The sequence below is a fragment of the Petaurus breviceps genome, unplaced genomic scaffold (genome assembly GCF_028583685.1).
Source record: "Petaurus breviceps papuanus isolate PSGF00001 unplaced genomic scaffold, PetGlider_PUasm1.0 90977, whole genome shotgun sequence".
NCBI lineage: Eukaryota > Metazoa > Chordata > Mammalia > Diprotodontia > Petauridae > Petaurus > Petaurus breviceps.
Window position 1 is genome coordinate 28132258 of NW_027187391.1, and position 13963 is coordinate 28146220.

General features: G+C 36.4%; 1 protein-coding gene across 2 annotated transcripts in view; it reads left to right on the plus strand.

Annotated features, from left to right (window-relative positions):
* The window catches only part of TBC1D32 (TBC1 domain family member 32), a 246731-nt gene that overhangs the window by 71654 nt on the left and 161114 nt on the right, over positions 1-13963 (plus strand). Inside the window, exons 15-18 of one of the 2 annotated variants that reach the window (XM_069076948.1) lie at positions 2419-2561; positions 3398-3525; positions 10705-10906; positions 12110-12192. In XM_069076948.1, the coding sequence (XP_068933049.1) occupies positions 2419-2561; positions 3398-3525; positions 10705-10906; positions 12110-12192 (556 nt within the window). The remainder of the gene's footprint in view (positions 1-2418; positions 2562-3397; positions 3526-10704; positions 10907-12109; positions 12193-13963) is intronic. The other variant, XM_069076949.1, reaches the window with a different exon arrangement.

The following is a 13963-nucleotide window of genomic DNA, read 5'->3' on the forward strand; positions in this document are numbered from 1 at the left end:
CTCTCTCTCTCTCTCTCTCTCTCTCTCTCTCTCTCTCTCTCTCTTTCCCTCTCTTTCTGCAGGGGGGAATGCAGGGCAATTGGGGTTAAGTGACTTGCCCAAGGTCACACGGCTAGTAAATATTAAGTGTCTGAGGCCAGATTTGAACTCAGGTCCTCCTGACTCCAGGGCCAATTCTCTATTCATTGTGCCACCTAACCGCCCCACTCCCATGTTTTTCTGAAACCATTCTCCGTCATTTCTTATAGCACAACAGTATTCATACCATCAATATGCCATAATTCGTTCAGCCATTCCCAAATTGATGGGTATCCCCTCAAATCTGCCACCACAAAAAGAGTTTCTATAAATATTTTTATGCATATAGCTTGTTTTCTTTTTTCTTTGATGTCTTTGGCATATATACATATTGGTATTGCTGGGTCAAAGGTTATATGTAGTTTTGTAGCCCTTTAGGTATTGTTTCAAATTGTTCTCTAAAATGGTTGGACAAGTTCACTACTCCACCAAAAGTTTATTAGTATACCTATTTTACCTCATCTCTTCCAGCAATTGTAATTTCTGATAGCTTTGAGGTGATACCTCTGAGTTATTACAATTTATATTTCTCTAATTGACAGTGATTTAGTGCATTTTTTCATGTGATTGTAGATAGCTTTGATGTCTTCTTCTGAAAACTGGCAGTTCATAATCCTTGATAATTTACTAATTGGGGAATGGCTCTTATTTTTACAAATTTGATTCAGTTCCCTATGTATTTGAGAAAAGATCACTATACCAACTGAGTACAGTGATATATAGATAAATTTCTCTATATATCTACATATGTTTTTATACATATTCTTCTTGCTTTGAACCACTTCTGATGGAGTCATTAGCTTTCTCACTTGTGCAATTCTAATTTTTAAGTTATGATTTTCTTCAGTGAGGTTTTAAGAGCCTATTTCCTCAGTAAATTTTTGTACCTCTTACGATTTGACCAATTATATTTTTTTAAAGTGTTAATTGATTGACTGGTGATATATATCATATGCTGAATTTGAAGCATGTAAGTAAGGTTTGAGATTTTAAAGAAAATAAACATAATATTTAATATTGCTGATCTAACTATAGAATTTGTATGATAATATTTACATTATCTATTGGATAATATTGCATAGAGCAAGGAGTGTTATCAGTCATTTGTACCCTTGGTCTCAGTGCCATACAAAATCTTCATTTTGGCCTGATTTTTAGGGCCATGTGTATATGTGTGTACCTTAAATTTAGACAACTTTTCTCAGTTCTGTAATATTGAATAAACTTTAGTTGCCTTTGATTACTCCAATCATAGGTGTATCACAAAAACTTGTTAGATTTCTCTTAGAGTCATGGAGTATAATCTTGAATATTGTTAATCATTCTAGCAGCCTCTTTGTGTATGTCCTCATTCTTTTTTTCTTTTTGAGTGAGGGAATTGATCTAACCAGCCTGTATCAGCAACTTTTAAATTTTTATACTCTAACTTTGATCTTGTTTGGGTTTTATTTTGTTATTTTAGTAGTTAGAAAGTGATTTTAGAAAGATAAGGTTAAAACATTTTTTCTAAAGCTGCTTCTCTGAAGTCCTGTGTTGTTATGTCATGGAGGTATAACCCAAGGTTCTTGAAGTCTATGACAGCAAAGAATTATTTTTGTCAGGCCCTAATAAGCTGGAAAAACCACAGGTTGTATTTGTATCTGTTGCTCAAAGACTGGCCCAGGAAAGTGCATCGGTGTTCATCTCCAGAAGACTGACCAGCAGATAACATTTTTTAGCCACAACAGTTCATCAAATGTTATGCTAAGGCAGGGATTTCAATCTGCATAAATGGAGAGAATGCCCACTGATGAAAGGACAGATCCTTGAAATATTAGAATGATAAACCTGGAGTCAGGAAGATGCTTACTTACTAGCTGTGTCACCATGGACTTATTTAATTACATTTTTTGCCTCAATTCTTTCAACTGTAAAATAGGAATAATAAAAGCATTTGTTTCACAAGGTTGTAGTAAGACTCTAATAAGATAACATTTATAAAGTACTCTCCAGACATTAAGCATTTTACAAGGGCTAGCTGTTATTCTAAGTAGTGAATAAGCGGCTAGGTGGCATAATGGATAGAGTGCCGGGCCTGGAGTCAGGAAGACTTATCTTTCTGACTTAAAATATTGGGCAAGTCACCTACCCCATTTGCTTTTTTTCCTCTTATCTATAAAATGACCTAAAGAAGGAAATGGCAAACCACTCCAGGATCTTTGCCCAGAAAACCCCAAATGGGGTCATAAAGAGTCTGACTTGACTGGAAAATGACTGAAGAAGGAAAAAAAATTAAAATTTGTTAATTATACAGTTTGTTGAATTGCATCTCACAAAATGCTGCTGTGTTTTATCCATCAGAGGACTATTCTCCAGCAAGTTTGGTGACTGAAGTACTACGAATACTGTGTGATCAAAAAGAGTATGCAACTGAATGTTTATTTAAGAGCCCAGTGATAGATGCATTTCTTGAACCTATTAATAATTTAATGAAGGAAACTGAGGTTAGTATTCTTTACTGAATGCAGTCAAACAAGCTATTGATAAAGTTATTGGGAACTGGTGAGGACATTGAGTAAGGACTTCATTTTGAAATGTGCTACATTTGAAATATTATTGTTATTAATTTATTTCCCAGCCTGAAAATATTTATGCCAATAGAATTCTTATTCATAAGTTTCACTTTATGAAGAAGGTTGTTACACTAGCTATAACAAGGTGGCATGAAAAATTACATAGAACATTTTAAGTGTTTCAGCTAAAAATTTTGATCAGTCTTAGGCTGATGACTTGTGAAAATCTTTAAAAAACCATTCAATTAGGATAATACCTGGGGAATGGGTATAAAAGGGGCCTAATAATAGTAATACTCAAAAAAAGAGAAGAAAGAAAAGATTTTTAGTAAAGGATTTATAGAATATACACAGAAGAAAGCCAAAGAAGAATATGATCTAAAATATCACAGACAAGTGAGACCAGTTGGCAACGAATGCATGGAACAGCAAGAATGAATAAGAGAAATCATGAAGTGGTCTCTAACATCATGTGTGGAACATATAATATCTGGCTTAATAAATAATAATTAACTAGTTTGAATTGAATAATAGATACTTTTATTTCTAATCTGATCAGTCCTGTTTTGGCAGTAAACTATGATTTCCTCTTAAATTTTGTTCAGTCTTTAAGGTGATATGTAGACACCAAATTTAAATTTCTTTTATTATTGTGTAGATATGACTTTGTCCCTGCCACTTTAGTATATATGGGTTGAGTGAATCATTAGCATGAAAGAAAAGATGATAATTTCGCTTTATTTTTTAAAATATATATCCATATACAGGCTGCTCCAAATTGTTCTGAAATGGCTTTAATTCATGTAGCTGATATTTTGGCAAGAATTGCTTCTGTGGAAGAAGGTCTTTTTTTACTTCTTTATGGAGAGAACATGAACTCTTCTAAGGATGAAAAGTAAGCAATTAACCTCTCTATAATTTTTCATCTTGTATTTTTATTTCTATTGATATCATTTTTTTGTGCTTAATAGTATTTAATTTTTTCCAATTACATGTAAAGATAGTTTTCAGTATATATTTTTGTAAGATTTTGAGTTCCAAAATTTTCTCCTTCCCTCCCTTTCCTTTCCCTTCCCTCCTCCCCAAGATAGCAAGCAGTCTAATATAGGTTATATGTGTACAATCATGTTAAACTTATTTCCACATTAGTCATGTTTTGAAAGGAGAATCACAACAAAAGGGAAAAACCATGAGAAAACAAGCAAAAAAAGTGAAAATAGTATGCTTCAATCTGTATTCAGACTCCATAGTTCTTTCTCTGAATGTGGATAGCATTTTCCATGAGTCTTTTGTTCATTATTATTTTTGTTCATATTTATCTTCGTTCATTGTATTGCTGAGTAGAGCTTAGTCTATCATAATTGATCATCGCACAGTGTTGCTGTTACTGTGTACGTTTTCTTTGTTCTGTTCACTTTACTCAGCATCAGTTCATATATTTTATTACTTGTTTTTTAATAAAATCAGCTCTTAGTTTTATTTTTTATTTTCATGGTCTTCTTACTTTCAGTTTTATTAATCTTTGCTTTTCAGAATGTCTAATTTGGTATTTAATTGGGGATTTTTCATCTGTTTTTTTTTTCTGGCTTTTTTAGTTGCATGCTCAATTCATTGGTCTCCTCTTTCTCTCTTTTATTCATGTAAGCATTTAGAGATATAAAATATCCCTTCAAACTGCTTTCACTCCATCCCATAAGTTTGGTATGTTGTCTCATTATTATCATTCTCTTTGATAAAATAATTGATTGTTTCTATGATTTGTTGTTAGTTCCACTCATTCTTTAGGATTATGTAATTAGTTTCCAATTAATTTTTAGTCTATATGTCCATGACCCATTATTACATGTAATCTTTATTGCATCATGGTTTGAAAAGGATGCATTTACTATTTATGACTGACTTTATGCATTTGATTGTGAGGTTTTTATGCCCTAATACATGGCAAGTTTTTAGTTTTTTTTTTTTAGGTACCATGTGCCACTAAAAAAAAGGTATATTCCTTTCTATCCCCATTCTGTCTTCTCCAGAGGCCTATCTAACTTTTCTAAAGTTCTGTTCACCTCCTTAACTTCTTTCTTGGTTGTGTGTGTGTGTGTGTGTTTAGATTTTTCTGGTTTTGAGATGGGGAGGTTGACATTCCCCACTAGTATAGTTTTGCTATTTCTTCCTGTAATTCACTTAACTTCTCCTCTAAGAATTTAGATGCTATGCTACTTGGTGCATATGTGTTTAGTAATGATATTACCTCATCTATGATACCTTTTATCAGGATGTAGTTTCCTTCCTTATCTCTTTTAATTAGATTGGTTTTGGGTTTTTTTGCTATTACTTTGTCTGAGATCAGGATTGCTACCCCTGCTTTTTTTTTTTTTTTTTAGCTTCAGCTGAAACCTAATGCATTCTGCTCCAGCCTTTTACCTTTACTCTATATGTATCTCTGCTTCAAATGCATTTCTTGTAAACAACACATTATAGGATTCTGGTTTTTAATCCACTCTCCTATTCACTTCCATTTTATGGGAGAGTTCATCCCATTTACATTCACAGTTGAAATTACTGTGTATTTCCCTCCATCTTATTTTCCCCCATTTATACTTTTGTCTCTCATTTTACCCTTTCCTTCCTCACCAGTGTTTTGCTTCCACTTCCCTCAGTCTGCTCTCCCTTCTATTAACCCCTTCCTTTTTTGTGCCCCTTTCCCCTCTTTCTTCTGCCTTCCTTTCTGTCAGCTGTGCCCCCCCCCCCCCAGCTTTCCTTTTCCTCTCCCCTTTCCCCTCCTACTTCCCTTTAGGGTAAGATAAATTTCTATACCTACATGAGTGTGTATGTTATTCCCTCTCTGAGCCAAATCCAATGAGAGTAAGGTTCAAACAGTGCTCATCCCCTCTCTTCTTTCTGTCTACTGCAATAGGTCTTTTATGCCTCTTCATTAGATGCCATTTGATCTATTCTGTTTCCCCCTTTCCTCTTGGCATTACATTGGCATCTGTTATAACCCTTCCCCCCTTATTTGTTTATATCATCACATCAAGAGTTGCTTATACCCACGCCCTCTTTCTACGTGTGCTCCTTCTAATTGTCCTAGTAGAGATATAGTTCTCAAGTATCTTTTTCCTATGTCAGGATGTCAGCAGTTCAATCTTATTGAATAACACGTTTCTTTCTTTTCTGTTTACCTTCTTTTTTCTTTTTGGAGGGGGGAAGTCTGGCCAGTTGGGGTTAAGTGACTTGCCCAAGGTCACATGGCTAGTAAGTGTTAAGTGTCTGAGGCCGGATTTGAACTCAGGTCCTCCTGACTCCAGGGCCGGTGCTCTATTCACTGTGCCACCTAGCCGCCCCTCCTGTTTACCTTTTTATGCTTCTCTTGAATCTTGTATTTGAAGATCAAATTTTTCTGTTCAGCTCTGATCTTTTTATCAGGAAAGTTTGAAAGTCCTCTATTTCATTGAATGTTCATCTTTTCCCTGAAGATTATGCTCAGTTTTGCTGGGGTAGTTGATTCTTGGTTGTAATCCAAGCTCCTTTGCCTTCCCAGAATATCATATTCCAAGGCCTCTCATCCTTTAATATAAAAGCTGCTAAATCCTGTGTAATTATGACTGGCTCTTTGATATTTGAATTGTTTCTTTATGACTGTTTACAGTATTTTCTCCTTGACCTGGTAATGCTGGAATTTGTCTACAATATCCCTTTGAATTTTCATTTTGAGATCTCTTTCAGGAGCTGATCAGTGGATTCTTTTAATGATTCTATTATCCCCTGGTTCTAGGATATCAGGGCAGTTTTCCTTGATAATTTCTTGAAAGATGTTGTCCAGGCTTTTTTTTTTTTTTTAATCATGGCTTTCAAGTATTCCTGTAATTCTTAAATTATCTTTCCTGGATCTATTTTCTCAGTCAATTGATTTTCCAATGAGGTATTTTACATTTTCTTTTTCATTCTTTTGATTTTATTTGCCTAATACTTGATATCTCATAGAGTCATTGCTTCCACCTGCCCAATTCTGATTTTTAAGGAATCATTTTCTTTAGTTAGTTTTTGTACCTCCTTTTCTATCTGGCCAATTCTATTTTAAGGAGTTGTTTTCTTTAGTCAATTTTTGTGCTTCTTTTTCCGAGTTGTTGACTCTTTTTTTCATAATACTCCTGCATAATTCTCATTTTCCCCCAATTTTTCATCTACTTAACTTTTAAAATTCTTTTTAAGCTCTTTCAAGGAGACTTTTTGAGCTTGAGACTGATTCATATTCCCCTTTATGGCTTTATATGTAGGCATTTTGACATTGATGTCCTCTTCTAGTTTGTGTTTTGATCTTCCTTGTCACCATAGTAGATTTGTATGATTAGGGGGCTCTTTTTGGGTTTTTGCTTATTTTTCAAAGTTGAACTCTGCTCCTGGGGCCCCAGAAGCACTGTCCCATGCTTCTTGTGTTGGGAGGTCAGTGGTCTGGTCACTGGCTTTCCATTCCTAGGCTTCAGGTGTTGGCAGCTTGTCTACTGTGCTGGGGTGGCCCAACCTAGTCTTGCCTATTGTGCTAGGTTTTCAGGGCTGACAGTTTGCCTGCCTAGCTGGAGCTGGAGGTGTCACAGCTGGCATGCTATGCCATTTGCCTGCTGAGCCAGCACTCAGGGGCCTTGGATGTTGATCTGTGCTGTGGCTGAGAAATTCCCATTCCCATTACACTTGCTCAGACACTGTCTGCATTGGGCTGTGTTTCCCTTTTTTCCAAGTGAGACAGACCTTTCTTGAAATCTTTCTAAGTTATCTTAGCTAGAAAATTGTTTCGCTCCATTTTTGTTGTTGGTTCTGTCACTCCAGAATCTGTTTAGAGGCTTGATTTAACATTGTTTCCAAGGAAAACTGGGGTGAGTTTGGGCAACTTCCTGGCTTCTCTCTGCCATTTTGCTCCACCCTTTTGATTAAAAAGTTATACTACTACATGTTATAATGAAAAAAATAATTAACTGTAGCTCCAATGTGATATTCACAGTGCCTATGGTGGCTATGAATATACCAGCATAATTTTTGAATTGCAATATATGATAGACTCTCCACATGGAAGACAGAACCAAAACATTTATTCAAGCACCAGAACATCGAATCCCAACACCAGAAAGCCAAATCCATCATAGCAACAAAGAAATCTATACACAATAACAATGCAGAGGGCACCACCATCCCCAAGCCTTCCCCCTGCTAGGGCCTTCCTACAAACACTCACAGCTGCCTGCTTCCTGTCTCTCCCTCAGCTCTAACGACTCTGACCAACTTCCTCTGGATTCTGCTCTACCTTTCCTGCTCCACCCATTAAAAAAACTCCTTCCACCACAGAATCTTGTGATTCAGTCATCCATGTTACTCAGGCAGTCACATGGGCCTATTAATGAATGGGAAAGATTTTCCTATTAAGCAAAAATACATTCACACTACACTGACCAACTATGCCATGGCTAACAAAGGTTATTGACCATCCATGGCACACCTGATAATTTTCCGAAGAGCTCTAATTGCCACCTGATATGTGGGTGCAAACTTGAGTTTTGTTATCACCATGGGATTAATTGCAAAAAGTTGGGCTTACCCTTTGCTGGGAATTTCTAAAATGTTGGTATATTTTCTACTGAGTACTCAGTTGTTCTTTTTGGAAATAACCCTATCAGCTGTTCAATAAATAATCATTTATTAGGTGCCTACTTTGTGCCAAGAACTATGAAAAGTTCTGAAAGTAATCCATTACTCAAAATAGATCTATCATTTTATCATTCTTGGAGTTCCTTCCAAAGTTAGAAAGCAATGGATAGAAACCTATCCATGCCAGGGTGCCAGCTGTTGTGATGGGGTCTCCCAACAAAGTGAGGGTACCAGTTGAGCCCTCTTCTTGCCCATCTGTAATCTCAGTGCTGTAGTCACATTAAATAAAAATAAACTATCTTCTGCTCTGAAGATGCTCATATTCTGACAGCAGGAGGTAGTATGTATGTATTTACATGCAGAATAAATACAAAGTGAATTTGGTAGGAAGGTATTGCAGTGGTTGGGTGGAAGGGAAAGGGTTCAGGAAAGGCCTCCTGTAGGAGGTAGCATTTGTGCTCTGCTCTGGAAGAAGCTCAAAGGCAGAAGGGAGGAGGAGGTGTCTGTCTTCTAAGCTTGGGAAATAGCTGGTACAGTGACTCAGAAACAGTCAATTTAATGTTGTGAGGGAGGAATAACAAAAAAACAGCTCCATTTCATCAAAGTCATGTCATAAAACTGGTAGGTTGGTGAAGACAGGTTATAAATGTCTTCAGATGCCAATTAGATGAACTTGTATTTGATTAAGAGACAGTAGGAAGCTATTGGAGTTTATTGAGCAGGGGAGTGAAGAGATCAGACTTATGCTTCAGTAATATGATTTTGGCATCTGTTTATTAGATGGATGAGAAAGAGGAAACACTTAGCAGGAAGATCAACTAGAGGCTATTGCAATAGCCTAGTTGACATATATTGAGTGTCTGACCTAGGGTGATGGTCATGTGATTGAGGAGGAGAGGACAGATATGAGATGTGTTGTGGGAGATGAAACCAAAAGAACAGCTGATTGGATACGTGAAGTGAAAGAGAGTGAGGAATTGAAGATGATCCCAAGGTTGTGAACCTTGGTGACTGGAAGATAGTTGTGCCCGCAGCTGAAATATGGAAACTCAACATTTGATGGAAAGAAATGATTTTTATTTTCATTGATCTGAGCTTGAGATGCCTGCAGTATATTTATTCGAAATGAAAGGCAGCTGGTAATGTAGGATGGAGCTCAGAAGGTGGAGGCTAAAATAATTCCTCTACATAGAGATAATAATTGAACCCACTGGTCTTGATAAGGTAACTGAGAGAGTATATAGCCAGTGACAGGGTTCAAGAGAGAACTTTTATCTAAGTACATCTTTATCTATGGGACCCAATATATATGACGATCAAACAAAACATCCTGAGAAGGTGCAGTGAAGACAGAAGGAGAATCAAGAACTTATTTAAAGTCTTAAAATCCAAATTGGTGGCAGTATAGGAGTAAAGTGTTGTGTTGCAGAGAGGTCAAGAAGAATGAGGAGTGAGAAAAGGCACTTTGGAAAGAATATTTCAGTTGAATGATGAGGTCATTATAAGGCACTGAGAAGTAAGTAAAAGGAGAGGAAACACAAGCAAGGAGTATAAATAGCCTTTTTTTCCTCCCTGGGAGTTTGGTTGTGAAAGGGAGGAGAGATATAAAATAATAGTTTGAGGCAATGGTAGGGTCAAATTAGGATTTTTTTTTTCCTCCAGTGATGAAGACCTAGCCATGTTTATAGACTTCAGAGAATGAATCATTAGGTAGGAGGATACTGGAAATGAGAAAATGGGACTGAGTGATTGAGGGGGCAGTAATCTGCTGCAGAAAACAGGAGAGGATGAGATTGATTGTATTCAGTGAGGTAGAGGAAGGGCAACAGGTGGTGCAGTGGATAGAATACTGGGCCTTGGGTCAGGAAGACCTGTCTTCTTAACTTCAAATCTGGCCTCAGACACTTACTAGTTGTATGACCCTGAGTAAGTCACTTAACCCTGTTTGCCTCAGTTTCCTCATCTGTAAAATGAGATGGAGAAGAAAATGGTAAACCACTCCAGTATCTTTGCCAAGAAAACGTCATGGGATCATGGAAGAGTTGGAAAATGACTGAACAGCAACAATAAACAACCGTGAAGTAGAGGAGAGCCATTTCTAACTGTAACCCTAATTCAGATGTACTGGAAAGCTAAGTACCATAAATGTGGTTAAGTACTGAGTAAAGGGAACTCAGGAATATAGTTCTATCCCCAAATGAAGCATATTTAGTTATGATTACATTTTTAATCTCTTTCCTATTAATTCTACTTGAATTTCACCCTGTATCCTGATGGTTTGGAAGTCATTGCCATACAGACAGAGCAGGAGCCAGTAATATGAAAAGTCCTTAGGAAGAACAGAATAGGTTTAGGGCAACAGTGCTAAGTTAGACTTTTGGTATTCTGAAAATGGTTCAAAATTTTAGAATGGAGAGTCAGGATTCATGGTGTTCTCTTCTAGCCCCACAGGTGCTCATTTAATTGCCCAGTTTTCAAAGAAGCTTCTTGATGAGGATATTTCTGTGTTTTCTGGATCTGAGATGTTGCCTGTGGTTAAAGGAGCTTTCATTTCAGTGTGCCGTCAGATGTATAGCACCTGTGAAGGTCTTGAGGTGTTAATTCCTTATAACTTGCATGACTCTATTGCTAAAGCATGGAAAAAGGTAACTGATTAGCTATTTTTTTAGAACTTGTTGAAACTTTGGCTAAATATATATTTCAAGTACAATTAGCATTATTTTTTCCATAATGTATTTTTTGTACTGAATGCTTTTATTGATTCGTTATTAGGATGAGTATTTGTGATGGGGGAGATTTATATGATCCAAATGTTGCTGTTTGTCCTTGGTTCTGAAAGAGGACCAATGACATCAAGGGCTAATAGCATGACTTCCCAATGAATTGGATTTAAGTGAGGCAGTGCTGTGTAGAATCATAAGCCTTGCTCTTTCCTCCAGGGTCATCTGAATCCAGTGACAAGACATAGCTCAGAATATCTGGAGATGGCCTCAGATGCACTGGATAGACCTTGGCCTTTTTATGCCAAGGTCTTTCCCACATCTCAGTTTGTCTGAGTCAGTACACACTCATTGATTTATGGCTAGGTAAGAAATGAGGCAAAAAGTGGGCTAGTTTGCCTGTTCAAAAAAAATTAACCTGGGATAGGAAGACCCTCAGGTTTCTGGCCAGAACAGAAATAGCTGGAGGAGAGAGTGAGGCTGATGACTTTGCACAGCCCTGCCTCATTGAAATCCAGCTCACTTTCAAGTCCTGCTGTTACCCTCTTGATGGCATTGGTCCTCTTTCAGAATGGAGAACAAACAACAATCTCCAAGTAGTAGTAGCTGCCCCACTGGGGACCCAACTGACCAGTTTCCTTTGGGCAATGCTACTTTCTTCCTCCTTCCCTCCCCTCCTCTTCCCTTCCTTTCATTTCCTCCTTCTCTCTTCTCCCTCTGTCCACATGGGGAATCATACTCTTACATGTGGGTATATATTCCAATAAATGATTTTAGTGTATTCCAAATAATTCCTTCCTAATGTTGGAATATTTGAGATCTGACTGTATATTGAAGTTCATTCATTATATGCTATTGTTTTTTTCTCCCTATATGCTGATATATATCATAACCCCACAGTGGTCATGAAAAGTCATCCTTTTTTTGTTTAATCCTTGCTGATAAGTTCTTTATTAAATGCTTTGATTTGGGGAGTACTTTGCAAGGGATCTGCATAATAAACAAATTACTTGAAAAAACATGAGCTCAGGAGAGAATATGAATATTTTATTCATAATAAAACTTCTATATTGAGCAATGCATATTAATAATAGCATTCCAAAATAATATAAAAATTTTACCTTATAGACCAGCTTACTTTCAGAAAGAATTCCTACTCCTGTAGAAGGTTCTGATTCTATTTCCTCAGTAAGCCAGGAGTCTCAAAACATGTAAGTATTATAGACTATACTCATATGTGTTTATATTTCATGTAATGATTAAAAATAACCAGATAATCACATTCTACCATAAAGATTTTACAAAGAAAAGAAAATGTGCATTCAGGTTGTTTCTTTTTTGTCAGAACATTTGGTTTACCTACTTTGGTAGCTGAGGAAACAAAGCTTATTTTGTTGTTTGTAGAAAAGTTAGTGATTTACCCAAAATTGAAATAGAATAAGTAAAATAATTTTTGTAGAATAAACTTTATTTTAACTTTAATCAGCAAGTACACCAACAGGATAGAAAAATAGGAAAAACAAGGGCCAACTTCTATTATTTTCACATAAAAAAAAACAAAATAAAGAAAACATGTCTCTTAACCTTCAAATGGTCATAACAGAATTTGTTTACATAACCTATTCCAAAGGTGGTGCAGTAGATAGAGTACCAGGTCTGAAGTTAGGAAGACTCATGTTCCCAAGTTCAAATCTGGTCTCAGACACTTAGTAGCAGTGTGACCCTGGACAAGTCCCTTAACCCTATTTGCCTTAGTTCTTCTTCTGAAAAATGGGTTGGAGATGGAAATGACAAACCATTCTAGCAACTTTGCCATGAAAACACCCAAATGGGGTCACAAAGAATCAGACGTGACTGATAACGACTGAACATCAAAACTCATTCCAAACTTATTTCTGTGGATTTTAACCAAGTGTATTTTAACTAGAACTTTAATCAGATGGTTATTGTTGATTTGATTTTCATAGATAGAGTTACTGCATATTTTGAGGTTTTATTTCCAAATTACTTCTTGTGTTTCTTCTCATATTTCTTTTAATTATTCTTATTCATAATTTTAATTTTTTAAAATATGTTTTGTTGATGTCTTTTTAAATTACCTCTGAAAATGTTTCTATTTCTTCTCTCCCCCAATGATGTGACTGTTACACACACTTACACACACATACCACATACCAGAATTAAATTCTCCTTTGTAGCAAAGAAAAAGTTAAAAATAGTCTGTTGATATCGTATGACAATACATAAATTCACTGAGATTTTGCCAAGATTCTCTTGATTTCATTATCTTTCCCCCAAACATTCGCATTTTCCAAACGTCCTTATTTTTATCAAAGGTACTACCATCCTTCTAATGTCTGAGGTTCATGATCTCAGTATTATCTTTCATTCTCCACTCTTCCTCACCCCACATATAAAATCAGTTGCCAGATCTTAATGTTTCTACTTTTATAATGCCTCTTACATCCTACCTATTCTCTCTGTTATCACAGCAGCTGCCAACTTAGTTCAGACCCTCATCCTCTTTCACCTAGATTATAACAACAATAATTGCTTCAATAATTTTTAATAATAATAATTGCCTCAAATATTTTACTGCTCCAACCCCTCCTACACACTGCTACCAAAGTAATTTTCTTTAAGTGCAGATTGGACATATGACTCTTGTAGAATCAACCAGTTTCAGTGATTTGCTTCCTATTGCCTCTAAGATAAAATATAAACTCGTGCTCAGCATTTAAAACCCCACACAGCCTGCCTCCAGAATGTCTTTTCTAGTCTCCTGAGACATTTCTCTGTCTTCTAGACTCTGAGATCCAGCCAAACTGGCTTTCTCTGCTAACTGACACACAGCACTTCATCTCCCATCTCTTAGCATTTTAGCTACTTTTTCCCACATAATTCCAAATTGCTTCCCAGAATTATTGGGCCAATACCCATCTCAACCAATAGTGTATTAATTTGTCTTCCAGAAGTCCCTCT